General features: G+C 32.8%; 2 protein-coding genes across 3 annotated transcripts; both read right to left on the reverse strand.

Moving 5' to 3' along the window:
• Positions 1-3: 3 nt before the first annotated feature.
• LOC128186976 (low-density lipoprotein receptor 1-like) lies at positions 4-8,699 on the reverse strand. The gene is made up of 8 exons (XM_052856975.1): positions 8,583-8,699; positions 6,237-6,275; positions 5,452-5,844; positions 5,097-5,207; positions 4,824-4,994; positions 4,546-4,716; positions 330-422; positions 4-253 (listed from the first exon to the last, which is right to left on the reverse strand). The coding sequence occupies exons 1-8, from the start codon at positions 8,596-8,598 to the stop codon at positions 114-116; spliced, it is 1,134 nt and encodes a 377-aa protein (XP_052712935.1). The 5' UTR covers positions 8,599-8,699; the 3' UTR covers positions 4-113.
• A 261-nt stretch (positions 8,700-8,960) lies between these two features.
• LOC128186973 (uncharacterized) lies at positions 8,961-26,063 on the reverse strand. Of its 2 annotated transcripts, none has more exons than XM_052856970.1 (27): positions 25,906-26,063; positions 25,035-25,150; positions 24,003-24,080; positions 23,709-23,789; positions 23,491-23,587; positions 23,083-23,221; positions 22,276-22,345; positions 21,994-22,185; positions 20,527-20,659; positions 20,258-20,380; positions 19,302-19,399; positions 19,089-19,210; positions 18,853-18,998; positions 18,595-18,711; positions 18,398-18,492; positions 16,979-17,105; positions 15,819-16,012; positions 15,528-15,600; positions 15,216-15,317; positions 14,497-14,676; positions 13,656-13,826; positions 13,383-13,553; positions 11,750-11,920; positions 11,301-11,392; positions 10,905-11,031; positions 9,729-9,898; positions 8,961-9,499 (listed from the first exon to the last, which is right to left on the reverse strand). In XM_052856970.1, the coding sequence occupies exons 1-27, from the start codon at positions 25,979-25,981 to the stop codon at positions 9,416-9,418; spliced, it is 3,345 nt and encodes a 1,114-aa protein (XP_052712930.1). In that variant the 5' UTR covers positions 25,982-26,063; the 3' UTR covers positions 8,961-9,415. The 2 variants fall into 2 exon arrangements, with proteins under 2 accessions (XP_052712930.1, XP_052712929.1); XM_052856969.1 differs by having other exon boundaries at positions 13,383-13,556.
• Between the last annotated feature and the right edge of the window lie 1,274 nt (positions 26,064-27,337).

Genomic DNA, 27,337 nt, shown 5'->3' on the forward strand with positions numbered 1-27,337 from the left:
AAACTAAATGACACTATGTAATTACTAATATCACATGACATCAATGAAAATAATAAAAAGGAAAACTTAATGGAAACAGTTATATAAAAGTTTCACCAAAAAATGATTGGTGGTCACTCCCATTTTTCGGATTCTTCGGATACAGTTTGTAAGCGACATATTTCTGCCGGGTTTTGGCTATCACGTGACTGGTAGATGCGGCTGCGCGAGGTGATCTGATCTTGGAATGGGTCTGAAGCACGGCTTTTGTTGCCTGAAAAAAAAAATGAAATATAGTCAATCAAATGAGAGAGTCAGATGAAGGTCTTGTTAAACGAAGGTTTTCTTACGTATTCTGTAAGCGAAGCAGGCAATCCAGGCAATGAGCAAGGTCCCGGCACAGGTCAGAATGATAATGACGCTCGAACTCATACGGAACCTTACTGAAAAGACAGACAGTGTATTATTTTATAGTAGTACGTAAATTTGATTTTATCCATTTTCTTATCAATATAGACCATTTTTTGAAGGCGAATTTATACTCATTTTGATGCATTATTTTATATAAATGTAGGTTTTAAAATCTCCAAACAACCAAGAACATCATAATTCTAGCACAGCATGCGATATTTCATGAAGAAAAGTCAGCGAATTTAACTACTGATATTCTAAAATATATAATTCACAATTTTATCTTCCTCTTTGAGATATAAATATGACTCAAACTATAAAATCACCGCTTTCCAATTTTTAAATGGTACAGTAAAACCGTAATCTACTTGACCAACAAAAAATTTCAACCCCACAGAAAGTTTCTGACTTTAAGATACAGGCTATGTTAGTCTTTATCATACACTTAAGTCAATTTTTATCTATAACATAACCGATTACTATCGAAGTTAATCAATATTTAGTCTACTTTTATGAACATCATAGATATGATTCAAATGTATAATTTTCCATCTATAATAACGCAAATTCATCAGTTTGCTGAGTAAGCTGCTAATGTATTATACGTATGGAAATTTTTATCTTAGTCTAAGACAACGTTAACTAGAAATATGAGACATTTTTATGTCCTTCAGTTGAGCAACATTATTGGTACATTGTAATATTCATCTCAATTGTTATGTCCATCACAGCAGCAGAAATTGGCAATAATTATAAAATTTATATGCGTGAATTTTAAGCATTATTTTTAAAATCAGTTAAAGAAATGTTAAACACAAGTATGGACAATGTTTTTTTTCCAATTATTATTAATAGCACTCTAATACTGGTAAAGTTTTTAATTGTTTCGAGTAGATGTATTACAACATATATTACAGAGAGTGTATATATATAACAGGCAATGAGTGTTACGATTAAAATGTTTATTCCAATTACAGGTATAATGTTTTTCATAAAAGAAATATTTATCTCAATTACAGCTTATGTTTGTCATAATAAAAGATGTTTGTGCCCATTGCAGGTAAGGTTCAACATTATTACAAAGAAAGTACCGTATATCACAATTACAGGTAAACTTTGCCATTATTACAGGAATGTATATCAAAATTACAGGTAAGGTTTGCCATTATTACGATGAATGTATATCGTACTTACAGGTAATATTTGCCGTTGTTACAAAAATGTTTATTTTAACTGCAGGTAAAGTTTGCCATTATTACAGGAATGTATATCACAATTACAGATAAGGTTTGCCATTATTACGAAGAATGTTTATCGTACTTACAGGTAATATTTGCCGTTGTTACAAAAATGTTTATTACAATAACAGGTAAAGTTTGTCATTATTACAGGTATATATATATCACAATTACAGGTAAAGTTTGCCATTATTACGAAGAATATATATCGTAATTACAGGTATTAATTGCCGTTGTTACAAAAATGTTTATTACAATTACAGGTAAAGAAGAATGTATATTATTCTTACAGGTTATATTTGCCGTTTTTACAAAAAAATGTTTATCACATTTAAAAAGTTAATGTTTGCCATTATTACAGGAAAGTATATCATAATTACAGGTAATATTTATCGTTATTACAAAGAATGTGAATCACATATAAAGGTAATGTTTGTCATTTTTACAAGAATGTATTCACAATAATACGTAATGTTTAATTTTCTTTCAGTATTGTATATTAATGGCACGCCAAATTCACAAAATGATCCAAACATACTATAAACTAGGTTTGTCGACTGTAATATATATTTTACAAATATAAATAGGTAACTTTTTACCATAATAATACTTTACGTTTAACGCAATTACATGTAAGTGTATTATTATCACATACTTTAAGTCACATGATAATTTTCTTTGTTATTTTTCAGAACATTAATCACAATTACAGGTATTATTTGTCATCGTTACAGACAAGGTTAATCACAAAAATTCAGTTATTATTATTTAGTGTTATATCTATTGGTTGTCATGACAAGGAATGCCTAAAACAATAGATGTTTGTAAATCTAAGAAGGTATGTCACAACTATATTTTACGTTCACTTTATAATAATATTAAGTCTTGTGTTTTATTAGATGGTAAGTTATCAGATTTTTTTGTGAATAATCTTGGTGTTTTACAAGGGGAAATAATTTCCCCTCTCCCTTTTTCCCTTTATGTCAATGATTGCGAAATGGAATTTTTAAGCAATGGAAATACTCCAATTGAATTACAAGAGCTATCCTTATTTTTACTGATGTACGCAGACGACATGGTTATTTTTGCTCAGTCTGCTGCTGACTTACAGTCAATGTTGAATACTTTAGAAAATTATACAGAGAAATGGTCGTTAACGGTTAATGTAAACAAAACAAAAATAATGGTTTTTAGAAATGGGGGAATTTTGCGAACAGAAGATGTGTGGTTTTATAAGTGTGAACAAATTGAAGTAGTGAACAGTTTTTGTTATCTAGGACTTTTGTTGAATTACAATGGCAAATTTCATGTTACGCAGAAACAATTGTCATTACAATGTATGAAGGCGCTTTTTGCACTGAAAAGGAAATGTTGTAATATGAGTCTTAATTTTACTACGCTTTTGTCCCTTTTTGACACTTATGTAGGAAGCATTGCTTACGACGGTTGTGAAGTCTGGGGCTTTCATTCTGCCCCAGATATAGAAAAAATTCATCTTAATTATTGTAAAAACATACTTAATGTTAAAAGGGGCACATCTAATGCAGTTATTTATTGTGAATTGGGCAGAATGCCTCTGCAATGTATCAGAAAAATACGTATTTTAAGATATTGGATGAAACTTTTATCATCAAGAAATTGCATTTTGAATTCATGTTATGTTAATATGTATAATGAAACTTTAGGTAAAAACAAATGTAAAAACTGGGCTGCAGAGATCAAGAATATGTTAACAAGTATTGGGCTAATGAACTTATGGGAAAACCAATTTTTTGAAAAGCCAGAAATTATTTTAACGATCGCCAAGCAACGTATTTTTGATAATTTTAAACAGTCTTTACTAGCTGACATAAATGCCTCTTCCAAATGTACAATCTATAGATATTTAGTTGATCATTGTACCTTGCAGTCATATCTAACAAAAAGAATTCCTTTACAATATAAGAAACTTATATGTAAATTAAGATTATCATCCCATTGTCTTACCATCGAAACTGGCAGATATAACAATGTTCCATTACAAAGACGTTTATGTCCTCTATGTACTTTAGATATAGAAGATGAATATCATTTTATATTGAAATGTCCCTATTACTGTAACTTAAGAGAAAAATTCCTTAAGAAGTTTTATTATATTAAACCCTCTGTCTTTAAACTAATTCTATTATTGTCAACACAAAATGTAAAGGATTTGTGCAATTTAGGTAAATATATTAAGAATGCTTTTGTAATCAGAAAACTTCATGTATAAACTTGCCTTTTTCAAGTGACCAGTATATGTATTATAACATGTGTATATTAATTGTATATGTCTATGAGCTGTACAGCTGTTGACTAATAAACAATACAATACAATACAATACTGGTATAGGATAAATTTGGCACATATACAGGAAAATATCAATCTCGTAAGTGATGGGGATAATTATTTAATGCAATTTCTATCTTACATTAATCCGTGAGTAAAACACCACAAATAGATCCAAGATTATGATATATTTTAAAATAACAAATAAGGGAGAAAAAAAAAACCACTATCATGATGCGACACCATAACCCATGTATTACTAATATGAACCTTATGAAATCTTATTCACCGTTATTATATTAAATATGATCTTAAAGTATAATTATTCTTGGTTTATTATAATAAAAAAGCATGTCCTGTAGATGAAGGTCGGTAAAAATATGTTATTATAAAGTTCGACTTCGGTCGTGTACTTTGACAATAAAATTGTATTGACTCTATCAAAGGCTAGTTTTGAACACCAAGGAGGAGGATGAAAACGACCTCTATTTTAAATGTCTATCAAATTCATATATATAGCCATGGTAGAGTAGAAACATGCAACTATAATGACAATGTAATGAATGTATAAATGCTTGCTTTCCAGCTGCACAATTTGGAGATACCCACCAGGAATTCCAGTAAGACAGAATGCCTCGTCCTGACCATTGACACAGTGGGGAACACCGTCACACACGCGGTCCTGCCACATCGTAACGCTTGTATTGATACCAAATCTCGTGTCCATGGGAACACAGGTTAAGAGGTCAGAAACTTTACTCTTCGTTCTATAACACATATCTGCGAAGAAGAAATTGATAAGATAAAATATAACGTAATCAAATGGGAATTGATATGTGATTTTTGTAAACACCAAGTATTTGGTAACTGTTTTCCGTAAATAATACCCTTTCTCTCGTCTGTGCCATCTGCACAATGATTGTAACCATCACAGAGAAATGACAGAGGTTTCTCAAAGTCCTCGTCATACACCGGAAGTACGGGATTTATACAGCGACCATCAGCGCATTCAAAACAGGCGGGCTTGTCTGGGACCCCACTCCTGGAGGGACTAAACACTGAAATATACATATTGTATAAATATTTACAGACAAAGTGGTTGTGAGAGTGCTAGTCAAATTATATATGTGAATTTGGAATGATCAGCCATGATGTCTTACAACAATACTCGTCTCTTCTATTCTGACAGTCTATCTTTTTGTCACAAACTCGATCACGTGGTATACATTGAACAGGAGAACACCGGAAAAAGCTGTCTGGACAAGAGGGCACTGGAGAGAACAAACAGAATCTGATGAAGTAGAATATTTCTTACATACCAAATTTTCATTTAAATCCTGAAATCTATTCCATTTGTAAAGATTGATAAACAGGTTCCACAACTTATATTAACACTTCTCTAATTTAATTTCTTTTTAAAGAAATGTTTTCGAACTGAATATCAAACAAGGTTTATGGAACGTTTCTGCAATATTGCAAATGTTGGCAAAATTCCAGAACTCTGTTTACTAGTACCTTTTTTGAGAACCTGGACGTTTATTTCTGGGCTCTCTCGACTATGCTTCACATTTCCAGAATTATTGTACACGATCCACAAAAAGTGGCCCCGTGAGACAATCTCTAAATCCCAAATGACATCACAAAATTTATATGACGTAAGAGAGTCGACGTCAGTTCTGAAAGCGTCATTTCCGATATGAAGATACGATTTGGCACATCCTGATATGTCAGGCACATACTTAATGTTTAGGCGTAACAGATATCCATTCTCTGTTCGAAGACGAACGGTACACTTTGGAATTCCCACATTGTCTAGTCCATGGAAAGTCAGCGACTGGTTTGGAGTTAAATTAGTTAAAGTTCCACAAAGCTCTCCCCAATTTGTCTTATTTTCAATCGTCATCACATCTGAAGAATGCATTAAATCAAATTATTTTTCTAAACACATATACTGTAAAGTATTAACTGTTGCTTAAAATACAGTTTTATGAAGAAAAATAAATTAAATTGCTGAATGTGTTGCTTGTCCACTCAATTTAGAGACCATTTTTTGGATAAAATAATCTTTTATTTTAAGAATTACATTTCTATGCACATTGTATTTTCGTAATTTCAGTACTGTGTCATTAAACCCTCTCTGTCTTTGACTATTTGGTATGATGATATGATTTATTTCCTTATTAGTGCAACGAGATACATCCGAAATTGGTTCACCTTGACATGCCTTAGCAATAGTTAACGTGCTTAAACAAATACTAGACTATACCTACCCGAGGTGTTATCTATAGGCATTGTCTTACCTTGAGTACAGCTTATCAGAGTCACAACAAACATGCAAACTGTAAACAAACAATCAGACAGCTATCATACACAACACTCATCTATACACGATCTTAACAGTCAAAAACTCTTGAGTTTATCATAGTCTTCAAATATAATTCCCTCATTCTCGCAAAAAGGTCGTACAATGAAGTCGAAGGTAAAAATATGTGACGCCTTAATATAAAGTTAAATGGGAACATGTTTAAAAAGTTGTTAATTATATAAATTCAATCTTAAAGTAAACTAACATATAAAAACAATTTCGTGTCCTATGCTACTTGCTTTGTTAAATAAAGTTTCATTTTAATATTGGTGTAGAATTTCAATTCAAAATGATCTATTAAAATGTGTACTCTAACGTATTTGTGTAATAGATAAAAAACGATTTTATTGGTAAATGCCATTTTAATAACGTTTTACTATGAGGCGAATATACCGTGACAGACAGAATTCTTATAACAAGTATATCTTTCGAAAATATCTTTGCAAGTAGACAAGCATCGTAACAATGAAACTATAAATAATTGTCTTGAATGCTCTTTTCTTGATATCCGACACGTCTTCACGTAGAGTATATGCACTTAAGGAAGCTCTAACGATACCGTATCCCCAAATGATATAAAGTTGCACTCAGACCTCTGACTGTAAATGATTTATAAGTTTATCATTAACGAACTACACAGCCGTCCACTAGTGATACAATTTCAGAAATAATTCATTATAGATAAAATTTCGCATCCACTAATGATATAGGAGGAAAAGGCATAATAAGAGCATTGTTGAACTTCAATGATATAATTGTTATTACACTAGAGGAGGAATGTCAACCATTAATGATACCAGTTCAGTTCAGTTATTTATTCACTAAAGATGTACAGTTTATCAGTACAATAAGTACAAACGACATGCACGTACAGATAGGCTAATAGGAAAATGTGGCATAAGTGTACATATGATATCAACATCTAATCAGCCTTTAAGTAGATCTTGTCTTATTTTCAAGCTAAAATGAATAAATTCACCCAAATCACGTAACTCTTTTACATTTTCAGCATTAAAAAGTTTCAAAAGTTTAGACATTGATGATGGTTTTTTTCCAGTAATAATCCTTGATGTATTGTTTTGCGATAGTCTTCGTATATGGGTCATACATGTATCAAAATAAAATCAAATTCATCTTAAATAGAATTATATAATAAAAAAACAATTTCTATTTTGTCTTTTAATGTTATGAATGTTATGATATTATGTGTTATTTTAATGTTATGAAATCGACCAGTTTCTATTGCCAATTAATGCGAAGACAGTACGAATCTTGAAATACATTTTTTAATAGATTGGAATTGATTGGAATGGGTTTCAATCATCATTAATGATTACGACTCTGTCCACTATTGCGGTTCTACATCATTAGAGGATTTCTTTTATCATTAGAGGTTACTACAATGCAATTTAACACATTTGTTTGGAAATAAAGAAGTATCTTATTATACCTACATACACGTCTGTTAACGTTACGTTTTGGCACCATGACAAGAAATATCATCCTTTGACAATTATCAAAGTTTGAGAAATGCACCAACTATGAGCACACAAGAAGAAATGGGGAAAAATGTTTTTAAGATCAGTTTTACTTCAATTTTGTTGTTGCTTATTCAAGTGTATCCTATCCTTTACAAAATATAATACATCGACATTAAAAATAGTAATTGTATATCCTTAATGTTACATTTTCAAAACATATTGTAATAAAGGAGCCCACGGTAGTTATGCAGCCCCTTGTAGTAAGAAATATGTCCTTTTAAATTAAACAACAGTTTCGAACTCCTGGATATAATTTAATTTATATACCTGTATGCTAGAAAAAAATACCACGTGCTAATTTTGGAATTGTGATTTAGTTCTCTGTTCTAACACTTAAGTGAATAATTCTGTACAACACTCAAGGGACACATTTCATACACATGTATATATAAATGTCAACATATACATGTATACAAATAAACATTCTTGTCGATCATTTTATCCAACTCCTAGATATAATTTGATTTTAAACCTATATGCTTGATAAAATTCGTGCAATTGTAAAACTGTATTAACACAAACGTCATAGATATAAATATACCAATGTCAACATATACATGTATATAAATAAACATATAATTGTGTTCACTTTACTGGGCGATAAATCTTCGACTTCTAAAGTTGTATACATATACAGTGTACACATAAATTATGGAAAAAACTTCTATATAGCATATAAGATTTTAACATGGCGATATACGACATATAAATTGGTTGCAAACGGACAGACAAACACTTACAATGATGCGCTCTCATCGCCTCTACATAGCCGGGCCCCTACTGTGATTGAGATCCCAAGACACAACAAAACAGGTTCTAAGTTCAGCGATTAACCGAGCTTTATCAAAGTAAGGTAATCGCTGCATTCTGAGATAACAGAGTTGAGAAGTAGATATGTATACCTGTATATATACACATATATTGTCAATATCGTACACTTGTATATGGAATTTCTAACGGGCTTTAGTTTAGTTGAATGTTTTATGTCCAAATACTTGTTTTCCATGATTGTGGACCAATTGTTTTTTTTCATATAAAATTACTGCATCAATTGATTTTTTATTTACATTTTAAAAAAAATTATGTGTGTACAGTTAAATAAAAAAATAACCACTTTCGAAATTCAAACTTTTATTTATTTTTTTATGAGAATCGGAAAAAAAATCGAATTAGAAAAACTATATGCAAAAATAAAATAAAGGCTACATAAAATAAAATTCCTACAGGAACATAAAATACAATAATTTCATAAACTATAGAAAACGCATTTTACAAATACATATAAACTATATAGTTTGTAAACAATATTAATCTAATGAATCGTTCTTAAACCAGATCATTGACTAAAAAATTCAAACTCGTCGTACAATCCTGAGTTTTACAAATATTAACTTATAAAATAGTTCTTAAATAAGAGTTTCCGACCTTGTAATGAAAGAAGGCTTTGCTTTCAATGAAAAGAACAGTAAATGGTCGGTTATTTTGGCGGTTTTATTAGGTATTTTGAATATCGTGTACATCGTAGAATTTAATCGAGTACATCGGGGTATTTGTCAGGTAGATTAGTTATTTTTCAGCACTGTCCCGGGGTCACAGTCACTTCATCCACGGCTATGTCTCCTTTCTGACCAGAACCCACTGTGGCACGTATGATTAGCTGTAATCAGAGATCAAAGGTCATATAATACTCAGATAGAGAAAGAAACAGAGAAAAAATATTGTATTATTAACATTAATGTATTCACTGTCACTAATTTTAAATACAATCGAAACGGCATACAGGAAATAAAATGTTCTTGAACATTTAGTGAATTAACTGAATGTTCGATGACTTATTGTAAAATTCATTGGATACTTAATTGAAAGAGAAAAACTAATTGAGATACCTTTGTATTGCTATTAAGCTGTATGGTTTTGGAGAAGCTTTCCCACCCTTTCACGGAAGTATTAAACAAATAGTGTGTAGTTTCCTGTGTGCCATCTTTAGTCAGAACCTCTAACGATCCAACGTCTCGGCCTTTGGAGTGTTTGGCAAAGAAAAAGCAGTACGCCGTGTCTACAACAATACACCAAAATATATTAGCTGCTTTAATCTGGTCTGTTCACCATTAAAGTATAGAAAAGATCAAATATCATATGCTAAATTGTTTCTGTTGTAACAACATTGATTTAGTTGAATCAAAAATGTAAAAAAAAAAAAAAAAAATCCAAAAATATTTGAACATTTTTTCATGGGGTTGTCTGTTTCCAATTAATCTATGTCCCACGTTTCTGAGTTCACCACTTTTTGCTTATTATTTTGATGATCATAAATACTTTTGAGCTCAAACTTCATTCATTCACTACAAATGAATGAAAAAAAATCTGTATTAAATCGCCCCCTATTTACATCATTATTTTTCATAAAAGAAAAAGGTCTACGGGGATTTTCAACCACAACCGATATGAAAAGTACCCGGATGATAAAGCTAATAATTGTACACGAGTCCTAAAACATTTCTGAATAGATAAAAGATGTAAGATTTTCGCCTTTGTATATCCCCGTAAGGAATACATTATCGTTATTGGCGAAATTCTCAGGGTATTGTCCTTTCCGATATATTTCATTTTATCAAATAAAATATACATGCTACTAGTCATGTTGTATATTTCATTTGATAAAATGAAATATATCAGAAAGGACAGTATTATGAGGGAACGTGTGAAGGATGAAATGTTGGATTTTTTTCCATATATAGATTTTAATTGTATATCACTGACAGGTATTTGTATTTCATAAGAGAATCAACAAGAATCATTGGAATCAAGAACTTGAGACAGTTGAGACAGTATATAGGTATAAATATATAGGAACCACATTTGTTTTCTTTCTCGAGTATAAAACTAAAACTTGCTAACTCTAATTATGCACTTCGTTTGATTGATACGTTTTGGTGACAATAAGCAAAGAATAAAAGATAAACAACTAAATGGTACTTATTTCATCTTTTTGCTTGCTAATATGGAAACGCTCGATTTCAACTAGAAATAGCATGTACAACCTATCTGCTAAGAATGCATACCTAGGAAAGCTTTGTTGCTGACCAGTTCCGCCTTCTGCCCTTGACTCTTGCCGGTGGGGTCAATGTACTTGTAAAACGAACCAGAATAGGCTCGACCCGGGCCTGTGCCTTTTGTATCCGTTCCTCCCTGAGAAAGATAAACAGCCATACTTAATCAATATGAGCTGCAATTTTTCTTGTCGAAAAATTATTGATGTGAAGTAAAAAATTACTTTTAATTGACAAAAGTTTAAGGTTTATTAACTTCTGGTTTTTTGCGAAAAAATCTATTGAGATGCCCTGTTTGAAGCAAAATTACATTATCATTGTCTTGTACCATAGTACGTTTACACTATATAACTTATAAAAGAAATATTTTAACAGTCTTTATTTAGCTGTAATTGCTTTGATTCGTACAGAATTCCTGATCCAGTCAAAATCATCATTAGTTCCTTCTTCCAGGAAGCAGTTTTCTTCGTTTTCTTGTTCAAATTTGCAGACAAACGTTTCTAAAAAAGAACATGGTGACCCGAAAGATTAATTTCTCACACACCATTTCATGTTTTAGGACACCAGTTGCACAAGGTATCAGCTCTTGGGAATATAATGCTTAGAAGAATTAACTATTCTGCGGGGGGGGGGGGGGGGGGGCATCTTAATCTTTTTTTCTTTTCACATCTTTTAACAATCATGATATATGTATCAATATCCATTACTTATTTTACATATATTAATAACGATGAGGTTCAGCAGTATTATAAAAAAATAGTTAAAGGTTCAGAAGAAGACAAAGATCTGACTTCAACCATTAAGACCAAAAAAATCCTTTATGGATGAAGCAGTGCCCATCACTAATGGTTTCCTACCTGCACATCCGTCAGTGTTACAGCTCTGTGTCTGACTAATGTCTCCTTCACACTCAGCTCCGCCGTTCAGTGGTGCAGGGTCTGAGCACGTGCGTGATCGTGTCTGGGTACCACCACCACAAGACACCGTACACGTGCTCCACGCCGACCATATGGACCAACCCCCGTCGACTGCATGATTCAATAGATGAAATTAACATTTTCATGTTTTGACTGAGTTTACAAATTGCAACTATCCCTTTAAATCAAGAGACCCACAGGCCGTGACGGTCACCTGAGTACCCTTTAGGGGTCTATACCCAAAGTCAAGACTCCTCTGACTGTTATCCCCGCCTTTTATTACTTGATGGTTAAAAAAACATTTATTCATAATGGGGAGGTGGGGGAGAAGGGAGGCAAGAGTCGGAGGAAACTAAGATCATTTATACTCTGGCTCCAGGTGCCAAAAGTTGTAAAATTTTGGTAAAAAGAGAAATGTAGGTCTTTTCTGGCCAATCTTTCATAATATTTATAGATACTCTATAAGAAATTAAAGAAGATTTACTTAATTATGGCTGCAATAGGATGCCCGAGTGACCTAAAAAAATTACGGTACATGTTTATAAAACGACCTAACCCCCTAAAAAAAAATTAAAGCCTCTATCTCTGTCCAATGGGCAGTGACTTTTACTATTTATGAACAGTACGGCAGTACATTATCTACATAACAATCGATTAATTTATCTCCCACGACTGAAAGTACAGAAAACACTATTATACAGTTCATAAATTTACACTATGTGCCATGATGGCCATTATAGCAACATCACATGGCCTAAACCCCTGACTAGGCACCACGGATATCCTAATAATAATAATAATAATAATAATAATAATAATAATATACAGAAGAAGATTTTTCAAGATTTAATACATATTACTTTGTTATGACCCTGTAAAACAGTTACTATACAACTCTATACGAAAAAAAGTCCAGCATTTTGACTGTTGGACTGGAACTGTTAGATTGGAACTGTTAAAAAAGACTGTTGACCGGTGACGTCACATTCCGCGAAAATGTGTTATTGATTAGAAGGGGTATGACAAAACAGTTGTTGACTGTGTCTCGGTCAACAGTTGATCTGTCGGACCGACTCGCAAACTGTTGACCGCGGCCTTCGGCAACAGTTTGCGAGCCGGTCCGACAGATCAACTGTTGCCCTCGACCCCAGTCAACAACTGTATAATACTATCTCTCCATATTGGCTCCGCTCTAGCACCTGATCCCGTGATCAAGGGACCATGAATTTCACGATTTTGGTAGGACGTTACATGGTCATTATAACCATGCATTTAATTTTTTCCCACATGTATGGAATTAGAGAAAAAGATTTTTGAAAATTTTGCTCTTTTCTGGCCCGATCTGGAATGGTGATAAATTTTGCAATTTACATTTCTCCTATGATAGAAATGCTTAAAACTAAAAATGGTTATACTTGTCTTGCTCTTGCAGTTTTTCAAAAAAAAGTTAAAAATTGTAAAATTGTTAGGGGACGACGGACGTCGCATGACGAGGGACGAACGCCACTTGAAAAAACTCACCTGAGTGAGTTACGTGACATAAAAAGAAAATAGTCGAGAACCCTTATCTCACCTTTACAACCGTCACTATTACAGTCTTGTGATTCCGTGCCTTGTCCTAAACACTCAGTTCCGCCGTTCAATGGTGCAGGGTCTGAGCACGTGCGTGATCGTGTCTGGGTACCACCACCACAAGACACCGTGCACGTGCTCCACGCCGACCAAATGGACCAACCTCCATTGACTACTAAATACACAGATTGATGTCAACTTTAACATTCTGTGTCAGCGTTTGCAATTTCCTGTTCTTGTTTTCACGAAATAGGGAAGTACATCATTTTCTCACCTGGACAGTCCTGTGAGTTACAGTTCTGTGATTCCGTGCCTTGTCCTTCACACTCAGCTCCACCGTTCAGTGGTGCAGGGTCTGAGCACGTGCGTAATCGGGTCTGGGTACCACCGCCACAAGACACCGTACACGTGCTCCAAGCCGACCAAATGGACCAACCCCCATCGACTGCATAATACACAAGTTAAATTTTACGCCTGATACTAATATTCGCAATTTCATTCATTTTATGAGAGGAATGAATTAATCAGGTACTGAATTTATGGGTATAAACTAGCTAAGACTGTTGAGTAAGGTTAGAGAACTGGTTTTTTTAAAAGTCTAATATTATTTCAACGTATACTGTGGTTTTACCATTGTGCATTGAAAGCAAATTTTCGTGGATCTAGGTTTTGAGTTCATCTGTGAAATTTTATGCTCATTCAAATGCAATGTTACATAACAAATTACGAATAGAATCTTCCTTGCACTAAACCCACGAAAATAGATTGATGCCAATGGGCATTAATAAAACCATACTACATACAATAGCTGTTGAGTTCTAACCTGTCATAAATAAATAAAACAAAAGGCAAACTTAACTCAACGAGGGAATTGTGTCACCCCAGTTTATATTTTGAATCAAATGATTAAATTAGATACACTAGCAATTAATTTCGTTATCTAACAATGGCAAATGTCCTCAATGATACATGTTTATACAGGTTATGTGGACTGATACAATTCTGAACTAATGATTGTGACATCAGCAAAATGATGTACATACTTAAATTATTTCATTAACAAGAAAATGAAGGCAGAAGTTGACCTAACTAAAAACCGTGATAACCTTTCTCACCTGGACAGTCCTGTGAGTTACAGTTCTGTGATTCCGTGTCATGCCCTACACACTCAGCTCCACCGTTCACTGGTGCAGGGTCTGAGCAGCTGCGTGATCGGGTCTGGGTACCACCGCCACAAGACACCGTGCACGTGCTCCACGCCGACCATACTGACCAACCACCATCGACTTTGTCTGCTAAATATGTCAAAATCTTTTTTTTTTAATTTCAAATCTATTTTATTTATATAATTTACGAATTAAACTGCTGCATCAAGTTCCATGATATGCAAATGTTAACTGAATGATATGCACAGCATCGTGTAACGTTTCTAGGATAGAAATTCGGCTGTTGTCTAGGCAGTAAACAATAGTTTGATTTCCCCAGACATATTCAGGCACGTAGCATTGTTCTTGAAAGTAGGGAGGCACACTAATCCAAAAATCTTGACAAGCAAAGAAAAAAAAAAAAACAAAAAAAAAACTTCCAAAAATCATGAAAATCAGGGGGGGGGGGGAAGGCAGTCCCCTACCCTGATATTAAGTGCCTGAAATTTTAATGAAATAGCCAATTCCATCCTGGAGCACAAGCGGTTTTTCATTATATTGGAAAACCCGACTATGTAATTGAGGCTTTCACACTTGGTTAAATTGGTTAAAGAGTGATTTACTACATATAAGAAAGCGTTCAATTTCGGCAATCAGAATTGTTATGATAATGTTGAATGATGACTTACAGACATCACAGTAAGGACCGGAATAGCCCGCATCACACTGGCACGTGTAACTTCCTTCGCCAGAAACACATTGCCCGTTCACGCATTGGTGATTGACACACCCTGAAATTGGAATTCCCTTTCAAATTTTTGGGTAAAAATGAGATATATTCCTAGTGCTAATAAAAAGGTGACCAATTTAAATTAATTCTAGTGAAATGATCGATTAAAACCCCAATAAATGTCGTTTTGTAAAATGACATATTTTAGAATATTATAAACAATTCAAATGAGCCTTAAAAGATGAAATGAATTAAGTTGAGGGATACACACCACATTGGCCCGGAAGTATAGCCAGATCATCCATTGCAAACGTATTCCATCCATACACACCAGTTATTTCAACCTATCAAAATTGATGATAATCATAATAAAAAAGTCAGTTACTCTTGTTGTTTTATAAAATATATTTGTTGAATCTTAACTAATACTAGTACGTTTCCAACAAGTTAGTAAACAATAAAATCATTAACATTTTGATAATGTGTAAAATTGCCAAAAACGTTAATTTCAAAGATATTTCAGCACAAATTGATCAAAGAAATTGAGACAATAGAAGCTGACCTTGAGATCGTTGACGGCGGGAAGGTCGACCAGAGTGTAGCGCCACATGGTGTCTGTATGGTTGGAGTAGGTGTACTCGTTAAGGACGGTACCCCCGTCCAGCACGGTGACCAGTATCTTGGTGTAGTACTGCGGCCAGTTAGCGTTAGTCTTGTTGTCCATGATGTACGTCATGTTCAGGCATCTCTCAGCAGCTGTGGGGGGAATCACACAATTTGAGGGTTATTGAAAGGCGTTATTAGTTGTCCATATGGATATGAAAGTAGCTCATGTAGTGTTTAAAAAATAATAAAATTCACAACATGCACAGTTGGGTTTTGTGATGTTTTATTTCAATGATATAATTGATACCCTCAAAGCTCGAATGAAGTATTAAAGAAAGTCTTTGACTGTTTAGTTTAATTCTATCAGAAGCCTAAAGAATAATTGAGTTTCTTTAAAATAATAACAATCCTAAGGTGAAATGAATGCACGTTTTTGATTCAAGCTGCATTTACATTTATTGTTGAAAGTTCAGGATGTCCCATTCCAAAAGAAACATTAACTAATAAGCTTTTCAATTTCTTATCCCTTAAAAAGAACTAGATATGATTTCGGATCCAAATTTTTTAAAATTATGTTGATTGTTTCTTTAATTTGGTTTTATAAGTAATTTAAATGGTTTACTTTGGCATTTTGAATGATTGAATGTTAGAATTAAAGTTAAAATGACTCTACTAAGCAAACTAGACATTCAACAAAGAAAAATGAAATTCGAACATTTTTGAGCTCAAATCATTTAAAGGTCCCTTTAAAAAAACAAGAAACTTGGCCAGAACAAATCCTATCCTAGTAAGAAAACTGTCTTACTGCAGGTAAGTATTTTTATATTTTCCTTCACTCTAGCAATAAAGGTTTAAGTCTGTAATAACAGTTATTCTTCTTTATCAATATTAAACGTCCTGTCGAGTAGTGATAGTAGTTTTGTGATTGAAACACGGTCAAGAATCAATTATTCACTGAAAACAAAATTAAATCATTATACAATTTAAAATAAGATATTGATGTCATTTATATTTCTACTTTTGCTGACCAACAGTAACATATTTTCTTTTTCTCTAAAAGCAAGTTTTGGATGTAAATAAAAGTAATTCAATAAACCAGTAATCAATTATTTCTACCTTCGAATTTAGCCTCTGTGCGTACTTTGGTAGTTGTATACAGGTAGAAGACAGTCAGGTAAGGAATCATGACGGCGAACAGTTGACCAGAGTTAGGGTAGACCGTGGTCCCATCAAAGTTGGACTTCTGCACAGGAAAATGGAAAAAATTATTCAAGTAATTGATTGCAGCAAACCTTATTTATTTCTAATAGGTCTGTTGAAAGAGGTTTTTCCAGCTCCAGATAAAAACTTTTTCATTTTTGCAAAGATTGCTTTTCCTTCTGAAATAGTTTAATGCAAAAATGCAATTTTAATAAGTTTTGGTATTTAGTCAAGGTCAATTTTTTATGTTACAATTTTTAATAGATTTCAGTACCCCAAAAAGATAAAATTTGGAAACTCACATTGAAAACATATTTTTAAGTGGTTTAGGGGTAAGACTTAATGTTCATAGATACTCTGATAAGAGAGATGACATCCTTAAAATGTGTTTGTGGATTTTGTTACACTATGGTGTTTTTTCGAAGAATTATTTTATATATACCAAAGTTTCTTTTTTTTTAACATTTTGAGTATCATATACAATACACATACAATGCACATATCCACTTGAGTACTGCAAAATGTCGCCGCAATTTATTTAACTGCCAGTTCGTATTTTAGGATTCATTTCAAGAGACATTTACTTCTGAACGTACTTTTAATAATCCTAGATATGCATGGTATTGAATACTTCGATAACCCTTGATTCCAAGAATGTCATTTCCCAAAAATATAGGAAATAAAATTTTATCATGAGGTTTTTCTGTTCATTATTCAAAATTGCATTCATTAGTAAAGGCTCAAATAGTATTCAGTCTTTTTATGAGAAAATAAATGGTCATCTAATGAAGAATTCATTATATCTACTGTATCTTTGTTTTTGAGGAAAGGAAACTTTTGCAAAATAAACGTATTTTCTAAACGAAATTTCTTGTAACAAAAAAGCACAACTTCTCTACATTTAAACGTATTGTTTATATTCTTTTTACAGGTGGTGATAAGGAACAGTGTTCAAAATCAAAAGTCTAAAGGAAAAATTCAAACAGGAGCTGAGCTAACGCAAACCTCAAAAAATTAGAGGGAGGACCAGGTGCGTTGTTATTACATAATATATATATGTATATTTTTAATGTATTCTTTAATACTAAAATGTAGTATTCTCTGAACAGTGTGTAATCTTCACTTCATATCATGATTTGGATTCATCGTGATTTTTAAAGAAAATAAGAACCGCATGAAACATTCAATTAAAACATTTTTATATCACAAAAAAGTTTGAATTCTGTTTCGAGAGTTTTGGTGTTTAAGGTAAAGAAGTTTATGTTAAAATAACATTGGTAAGTTTTGTTTCATATTAAAACATGCTCCTGTGATTATGAAAAAAAAAACTTCTACCGTAACAATGCTCCACCAAAAGGCAGACGTAGGATCCTGTTGAAAAATACTTCCAGCATAGTCCTTCTCAAAGGTAGATCTAACGGTCGCACTCGCTGAAAGTAAATCAATCTTTATTTCACTAATTTCATATGAATGGCTATATTATCAAATATTTCAATCGAGAAAAAATAAAGACAAATTGTATTTTTTTTTACCTGTGACCTCATCACAATTTTGTCCAGAGAACCCCTGAGAACAAAGACACGTGTATTGGTCAACAGAACCACCCTCCTGACACGTGGATCCGAACTTACAAGGGTTGCTGTAACAACCTGTTTTTAAATACAAATAACAAACTAATTTTGCAGATACTATAAATAATATACATGTTTCATTTGGAACTCCAGAGATTTGTAAAGTTTGTGTAGGCAGTAGGTGTAAAACTATCACCTAATTTGAAGACATTGACTTACCCGACGGAATAGCCTCTACTTTTACACGGAACCCTGCTCCAGGTGTAATGTCAGGATATGACGCGCTGTCAAATTGAATCATCATCATATTGTGGTTACCATGGATATACTTGGAGTACACAGCACCAGGGGTATCTCCACAAGCCCTGCAAAAGTGAAGTACGTTTGATTTTTTCTCGGAATTAAAAAAAAAGATGTATTCAAATTTTTCCACTGTATCCTCAAATTGAACGTACTGTTTTCCAGGATCTCCAATCAGGTAGTCCTTAAAAATCAGAAAGTGATAGCAGTTGTTGTTTGCACTGTCTGGGAGGTTCAAAGACTCTATTGTAGCCTTGATGGTTGTCGCAATGGGAGTCTACAATTGGCATAAACATGATGAATGGAAGGTTAGAAATATAATATATCTATAATTCAAACATTTACTTGGTGCATAAAATAAATTGTACCTTTATTAGCCAAGTACATAGAAGTCCAGTGCCGTATGATGTCATCTCGATGAACTGAGATGACCCTGGGGTCGTTATATCAATGATCCCTCCGCATCCTTGCAATGCAGAAAGGGACACATTTTAAATCAAAATTAAATAAGCCTCTTTCATTGAATTTATCTGAAGTTATTAACAGTTTCTTATTTTAATTAAAGGGACATGGTCACTTTTTTGGTCAAATTCTGTTTTTCTGTTTTTATTATTTACAATGCTTTAGGAATGCATTTCTAATGATCAAATGAAATTTGAGAGTAAATCGTAGAGTTATAAGCAAGAAACAGGGCTCACAATTCTTTGTCTTGTAAACAAGGCTCGTGCCCTGTTTTTGTTTACATAGGTTCAATATACAAGTAAAATATTGTTCAGGCTGATTTGTCTATTTTCTTATTCATTTTAAGCAAAAATAAACAGTTCCTAACGTTTCGCGCATTCATTTGTTGTCTAAAACTAGAATTTATACTTCAGTATCAAAATTATAAAAAAATCTTTGTTTACATAGTAAAGAATTGTAAGCTCTGTAAATCGCTTATACCTCAACAAATGACACTAAAATTTTGGTTGCGTATTAGAAATGCTTTACTGAAGCATTGTAAACATAAAAATAGGGGAAAAAAATCTTTGACTAAAATCGTGACCATGCCCCTTTAATATCGATATCCTGACTCAATATATTTTTTTTTATTACAAATGTCACTATTTATGTAATGAATGAATACCTAGATAGTGTTGAATAGTTTAGAGAAAACAATAAGCTATTCAACATTATCTTTCCCCCTATTGGACCTCAAAGAAGCATTGACCCATTCATATATCCAACTGTGCCGTAATACAAAAGCATTTTGCTCATTCATATATCCAACAGTACCATATACAATAGCCTTAACCAAACACACCTTTAGCTGACATCTACTCACCTGCTGAGGAGTCCACCTGAGAGCAATCTGAACCTGTCAATCCGTCCGGGCACTGGCAGGAACATACACCGTCAGAGTTCATCTTCTCAAATCCACCATTAAGGCACGTTAGTGAACAAGTTGCTAGAATTGTATATTTTTAGAAATATACAACAATTTTTTTTAGCCCCACACATCAATGACCTGCATCCATTTTTATACAACTCAAACAACTATGGGTTTTAAATTAATAATCTCAAGTAACAGGATCTGAAGAAAGAATATCTCACCTGTACACTCATAGTACTGATTCACCCTGTATTTGTCATAAAATGATAAATCCTCTTTGTTGTTAGAAACGAGATATTCCAGATCAGTGTCCGAAATTGACATCGTTCGAAGTCCAGACTGCTTTGCAAAACTCTTCATTTGAAATAGAATTAATAAAACAAAATATACTACTCGAATAAAGTAAGCATATGTGTATGGTCAAACGTCAGGTTGTGGTTGTAGGGATCGACATCTGTTGATATTAATGTGGATTAAAGTACATTATAATTAGAATACTTTCATTGGTTTAGAAATTTCAAATTTTACAATAACTAACCAAAAAATATGTTTTGAAAATATTTGGAGAGTAAAAAAATGTAAAACGCCCAGCGGAATTCGAACTCATGACTTACAGATTAATAGTAAACCCTCTAAACCCACTGCGCTACGCTGTTAGGTGACAATATTGGGAAAGAATATAGTCACACTTCCTTTAAAGCTGCTTGGTCCGATTTTTTTGTAATTACAGTATCAAAATGTTTTCCATACAAATCATTTATCTTAGAAAGTTATGGACTTTCTCCTATTTACACCAGCAGAATCAGTCTCCTTTCAAAGTTAGAAATATTCAAAGTAAATAAAAATAATTTCTCTTTGGGCAAACGAAAAAACAAACCAAATTGCATCACGGGAATGTTTAGAAAAGGAAACCGCTTGGTTTCGTCCCCCGAATGATTGGGGTTCTTCAACCCGCATGCTATGCATCGATTGTAAAGAAAGCAGACTTTGGAAATATTAGCGAACAAAACGTACAAATGTTTATTTGTAATTTGTCTGATCATTTCGACCTTTATTTAAAGCGATGTCAAAGTCGTAATACAACCATACCCGTCTCGTCGTCAGGGGTGAAATTTAACATGAGGCGAAATAACGCGGTACCTTTTAATGTCGTTTGTTTTGTTAGCAAATTTTGTACGTATTTTTCTTCATTGAATTTTGGCATAATTGACGGGTAGAACTACTGCAATGTCTATTATTATACATATACTAAGCATAGCCATCGTTTAAAAGCGTGCATAAAATTTGATATAAAATCGGACCAAGCAGCTTTAATTGTTTATTTTGAAAAACAATATGTCACAACATGGAAGTGTCCCATTCCACCTTAAATAAAATTGACACCTGCGTGATAAAGAATTTAATACTGAGACAACGTTTTATGAAAGAAAGTAATACTGATGACAGTTAACTATCACCAGTAGTATTTCTTTCTAACGTAAGAGCACTTTAAAAAAACTTTTTATGGCGATTTTGTTTGGAGGCCTTCCATGTAACAATCTAATATGTTTAATATTTTAGAAAGATAGAACATATTTTTATAAAAAAAAAAAAAATAAACATAGAAAAGGGTTTTTAAGGTAAAAACAAAAATAAGTGTCCGCTGAATTTTTTAAAAAACTACCTTAATGAGTATGTTTGTTTCGTACCGATAAACCGTATTGCAGAACCGATCCAAGGTCATACGGCCCATATTCATGTGTATGCTGCCATTCAAAGTTGCCGACGGCATAAGGGGCGATGTTTTCAAACAAAACATTGATGTTACCCTGTCTGTCAGGCCGCTCTTGCTCGTGCCATGCTCCAAGGGCATGTAGAATTTCGTGGAGGATTACTGAAGTCTGAAAATGACCACGGAGTATATCTCTTAAACATCTTCATTTACACTGCACGTACAAGGAAAAATCAAGAAAAAGGAATATGGCAATTACCCATAAACATCCGGGTGCTAGCCAGATCTTTTGACCAACGGTTTTGATATAGCCAACGTAGGAAGCACATCTGGAATATAAAATGAATCTTAGTTTTAATTTTGGAACAGAAGCACATACACCCACCAAAACTTCTAAGTGGTCACCCTAATAAATAGAATGATTTTGAAATTATGAAAGAAAACCATGTGAAGTTCTCAACATGTCTTCTTAACACCGATAAAAATCATTTACTCGTGACGAAACATCAAAGCATAAAATTAGTATTTTTCATTGCATTCTTAATTTGATTGTCATTATTGTGCGATTGATTTTAGTCTTTGTTGATGGGTTAAAATTAAAACCACATAACATGTACAAAATGATCACTGCAAACAAAGCCTGAGCCGTTGGAATATTGGAGTATGCATTTTTTCCATAACAGACCGTATTCACTTTCAATCTGCTGTTTGTTTTGACCTCGACATTGTTTTAAGCATTAAGCAATCCGAAGGAAACTTTTTTTTTTAAATTTTCTACTTCGAAAGCATAATATCATTTTCATCGGCAGCTTAAAATAACCCAAAGGCTCTGAGCAAAATTCAATCAAACCGGAAGTGTTAGTGATCTCGGATCGCAACCTGATGCCAAGGTGAATGCATCGTTCTTAACAATTTAAAAGTTAAGTGGAAATCAGTAACTCTGACGACAGGACAAATAAATGTGCTTATTTCATATATGAAATACATTATACTGGGTGAACAGTTAGAAGTTTGGTTGAGTGTATATAATAATGGAGTAATTCCACTGAGCGTTTCCCCCACTCACGAAGTCGTGTTTCCGTAGAAGTTGATGTGGTGGTATGGGTAGTTGGGGTCAGTCACCTCCTCCCAACGGATGCATGTTGCCTGCTCCATCAGGGCCAGAGTGGACTTGATCTTACTCTCTGCTGACGCCTGGTTGGGGCCTACAGGGAATCAAAATATCAATTAGAGAAAACTAAATACAAAGAGGAAGATACATGTGTGTAGAAGAGAATCCATTACAGCCAATTTTTAAACAAAACGCGAATGGTTCCAGGACAGTTATGCATAATGTTATGATAAGTATTGTATTTTGAATAATTTTGTAATAAACATAAAACATGTAAGGTATACTAGTATATTAAAGAAAGTTATTATATTACATTGAAATAAGTCTTTCACACAAGCAACATCGACTTATGTAGACACATACTAAAGGAAGCGTAGTCAATAGCGTATTGAATAGTTCTGTTGGGCCACCTCCACCCATAGTCGATTTGAAAGGTTCTTTTTTCCTGATTGGTAGGTAACTGACAGAAATATAAACCAAGAGTAATGAGCATTTCGAACATTTGCAAAATACTGGTATGTGAATATTCATTGATAATCATTAGAAATTTTTATATGATACTTTGAGTAAAAAAAGAGTACCCTGATGTGGTTGAATGTTTTGTGTACATCTTTTTCTTCAGCAATTTCTGGACCCTTTTTTCCTCTGTTCAAGTTTCTTGGCTGAGAAGCAAAAATGACCTCGCATAAAAGTACCAACATGTGTGTCTTATTTATACGTTGTTTTATTGCGAGTTTTGTACATGCACGTATCCGCAAAGTTGTAAGGAAATCAAAAACACCATAAACTAATAGTACTATATATCAACAAGTTCACACCTATTATTTTCGAACACTGTTTCATTTTGGGACTCTTAACTTGAACAGACACCTTACCTTGTGGGGACCATCTCCTAGGTAGTCAGTCTGACGCTCCGCATAATCTTGGGCTAGGGAATTTAAATCCAACTCGTCCTGTAGAAAGCAAATATGGTTACTTAGTATTTTAGTAGACCTCAAAGGATCAAAATCATATATGATGAAAATATTGATGCAGAAGGCACTTGACAATTAAATGTAATTATTTATTACATGATTTTTTTTCTTTTTGTAGTGAAAATAATGAACTTCTAGAGCAGAAAATTTTTGCATGCTAAATCTTTATAGGATTTTTGTATGCTACAAAAATGTTTAAATGATCACAATTGTTAACCTTTTAGAACTTAGTATGAATTATTCAACACGCTACAAGCTTTTAAATTCACAAAATAAATCAAAATAAATAAGAACTTTCATTTGAGTAATCGAAAATCGAAAACATTTATCAAAAGCCCAAACTTATACTGATTTTTTTTTCGAAAGCTACACCTGAACCATTTTGTAAACATCGATTATCATTGCATTTATCATAATCAAAAGGCTAGAAGACCACGTTAAAATTGCCTCTTGGTTCAATATTCGATATGCATAGACTTAACATCTAAAGAGGTCTTTAAAAGATTTTGGTAACAAAATTTCTCTTGCGGTGTAATTTGCATAATCCTTTGATAAACTTTCTATATATTGGTGAGCTGATAATGCCCATAAATATCCATCGTCATAGATTATCAATCTGGCAAGTGAAGAGGGCTGGGACCATATTATTCATCATAGCTAATATTTTGGTAAGTCCAATAATTGGAACTGTGAAGCTATTTGAAATATATAATTAAATCATTTACATTTGGTTGAATTTGAACAGCTGTGTGATGAAAGGAGGTATCACATTAATTGCAAATGATGTCTCCAGAGGATCTTGAGCAAATCTTGCTTATTTGGAATTGCTGATTTATAACCATATTATGTTGTGTGTGTGTGTGTGTGTGTGTGTGTGTGAGAGAGAGAGAGAGAGAGAGAGAGAGAGAGAGAGAGAGAGGTTTAAAGGCTTACCTGTTCTAAGTCTTCTTTTTTAAGATGATGGTGTGGGTTTCTCCGTTGAACATTGTCATGCAAATGTTTATGCTTTCTTTTTTCAAGAAAATTTCGTAATAACCTCTCTATTTCATCTGCCATAATAATGACAATTATAAAACAAAATTAGCTAACTATAATTGACTTCACCATGTATACCGATGAATTACAAGATTAACGACAACTAAATATTTGTACTAGAAGACTAACACCTTGCAAGCTGATTGATTTCATAATTGCAAAAGTGTATACAACATTCTTACAGGTATATATGGTTGTTAAGTCCTCTTAATAGAGAGGCCTTTCGAGATTTAGAAAATACATATATAATCAGAATAAATACAATGACAGTTTTTTAACTCTTATGATAAAACAATTTTATATGACTTTTTTATCGTTTTACTCAATGAAAATTAGTTGAATAACCAATGGATTATTCTAACAAGACAATTAAAAAAAACATTGGTATAGTTTCAAAGAAATTTACTTTGAAAATATAGCATATGCGCACAGTTTATGACAAAACTCTATACATTGATACATGAACATCAAACTATGATTTATTCTTATTGCTGTGTCAAATAATCTACAAACAGATCAGCTTAAGCAATTAATTTAGCTTCCTCTCGTGAATTGTAAATGCTATAAATTTACCAAAAATTATGTATGAATTTGGCTTGTTTATTCCAAAAGCTACAAACTCATTCGAATTCTTTCACTTTTGTTCACAATCACGTAATTTTTATCACTTCTTCAACTGCATTATAAATGATAATTAATAGAAATATATTAATTTTCTGCTCGTTTATTTTTACAAAGCCTACACACAATGTTGAATGTTTAGACTTACCGTCCGAATATTTGGCTGGTAAGGTACACACTGTTTGAAAAAGAACCAGACAGGCCAGAACGTGGCACGGATGCATGGCTGTAGAAGTTCCACTGCACGTCTATTCTAAATTGTTTATATACCCTAGGTGTACCAACGTCAGAACCCAGCTAATGTATCTAATGAAAGGAAAACGAGAGGAGGGACGGAACTACCTTCTTTCATATTGAAATGAATAGAAAGTCATTGAGGTGAACTAAGGCAAAAACACATTGCACGTTATTTAGACTCCGTCAGCCGAAAATGAATCCAGTTTTTTAATTATGGTTATTTTTCTTAAATTAGCCAAACTTTTACAAATAAAATATTGTTCCGATTAGGTTTTAAATGGAAAAGGATGCTCTTTTATACATTGCCTATCTTTGATAGTTTCTTACGAGTATTAAGAAGGTGTTCATATCAAACGAACTTATTGAAGAGAATACTAAACACAGGAATATCTTTCCTTAACGTACTATATAAAGTTTATCCCTTATCTAGCATTTTTATTGTTGTCTTTGACTGAATAATATATCATATATAATTTACAATTCTAGGTAATTGATTTGTGCTGAAATATCCAACAGCACAGTTTTTTAATCTCTGATGTCATTGGTTTTATATGAACATATGTATATTGTACTTTTAGCAAATCTTCTCTTTATTTTTGGTGAATGAAATTCATGTATATCGCTTCATTCATGTATTGGAGTTTCTAATTGAAATAGCTTTATGTTCAATAAGAAAAAAGTATTAAATACTTTTATATGTATTTCACAAATGCATTATATTAATTACAGAACTACATCTATTGTTACCAGTAATCACATTTCAAAACATACGTTTATTTTAACCAGTAATTACATTTCAAAACGTACATCTATTGTAACCAGTAATCACATTTCAGATCGTACGTTTGAATAAAATAAGAAACGTGCCTGAGAAAACCTAAAACGTAACAAAATGAAATTAATGAAAACACTGAGATAGAAATAAAAGAAAGGATAGTTTAAAATCCAAAAACAAACGGGTAAATTTTCCAAAGTAAACAATAGGTGTCTTTTAATCGTGATCTCGACGTAATAAAACAAGATTTAATTTTCCACAAAGATGCATAACACATTATAATATATACCACTGCGTATGTTGGCTGGCAAAATACATAGTTTGTCTATGCTACCATGATCTCTTTGTTACAAAGTGTTGACAAGAGAATTTTCACAATTTTGAAGTTTAATATAGACTTTTATTTATTTTGTTGTCTTATTTTTTATATTTTAATTATTCGACGATCAAAACAAGACTGTAATTGGCAACATTTGAGTTTCATAATCTTTAAGGTGGTATGGGACACTTCCATATTGTTATGTACTAACATTTATCGAAATAAACAATAGGATCAAGTGTAATGTCA

The sequence above is a fragment of the Crassostrea angulata genome, chromosome 6 (genome assembly GCF_025612915.1).
Source record: "Crassostrea angulata isolate pt1a10 chromosome 6, ASM2561291v2, whole genome shotgun sequence".
NCBI classification, from domain to species: Eukaryota; Metazoa; Mollusca; class Bivalvia; order Ostreida; family Ostreidae; genus Magallana; species Magallana angulata.

Bases quoted from the DNA above. Each gene is read 5' to 3' on its own strand.
- LOC128186973 (XM_052856969.1), bottom strand. From the start codon at position 25,981: ATGCATCCGTGCCACGTTCTGGCCTGTCTGGTTCTTTTTCAAACAGTG. The intron at 20,381-20,526 runs GTGAGATATTCT...ATACAATTCTAG, and splicing joins TCAGTACTATGAGTGTACAG to CAACTTGTTCACTAACGTGC. The intron at 13,557-13,655 runs GTGAGAAAATGA...CTGTGTATTTAG, and splicing joins TAACTCACAGGACTGTCCAG to TAGTCAATGGAGGTTGGTCC.
- LOC128186976 (XM_052856975.1), bottom strand. The intron at 423-4,545 runs GTGGGTATCTCC...CTGTCTTTTCAG, and splicing joins CTGTCTTACTGGAATTCCTG to TAAGGTTCCGTATGAGTTCG. The intron at 254-329 runs GTAAGAAAACCT...TTTTTTTTTCAG, and splicing joins CTGCTTCGCTTACAGAATAC to GCAACAAAAGCCGTGCTTCA.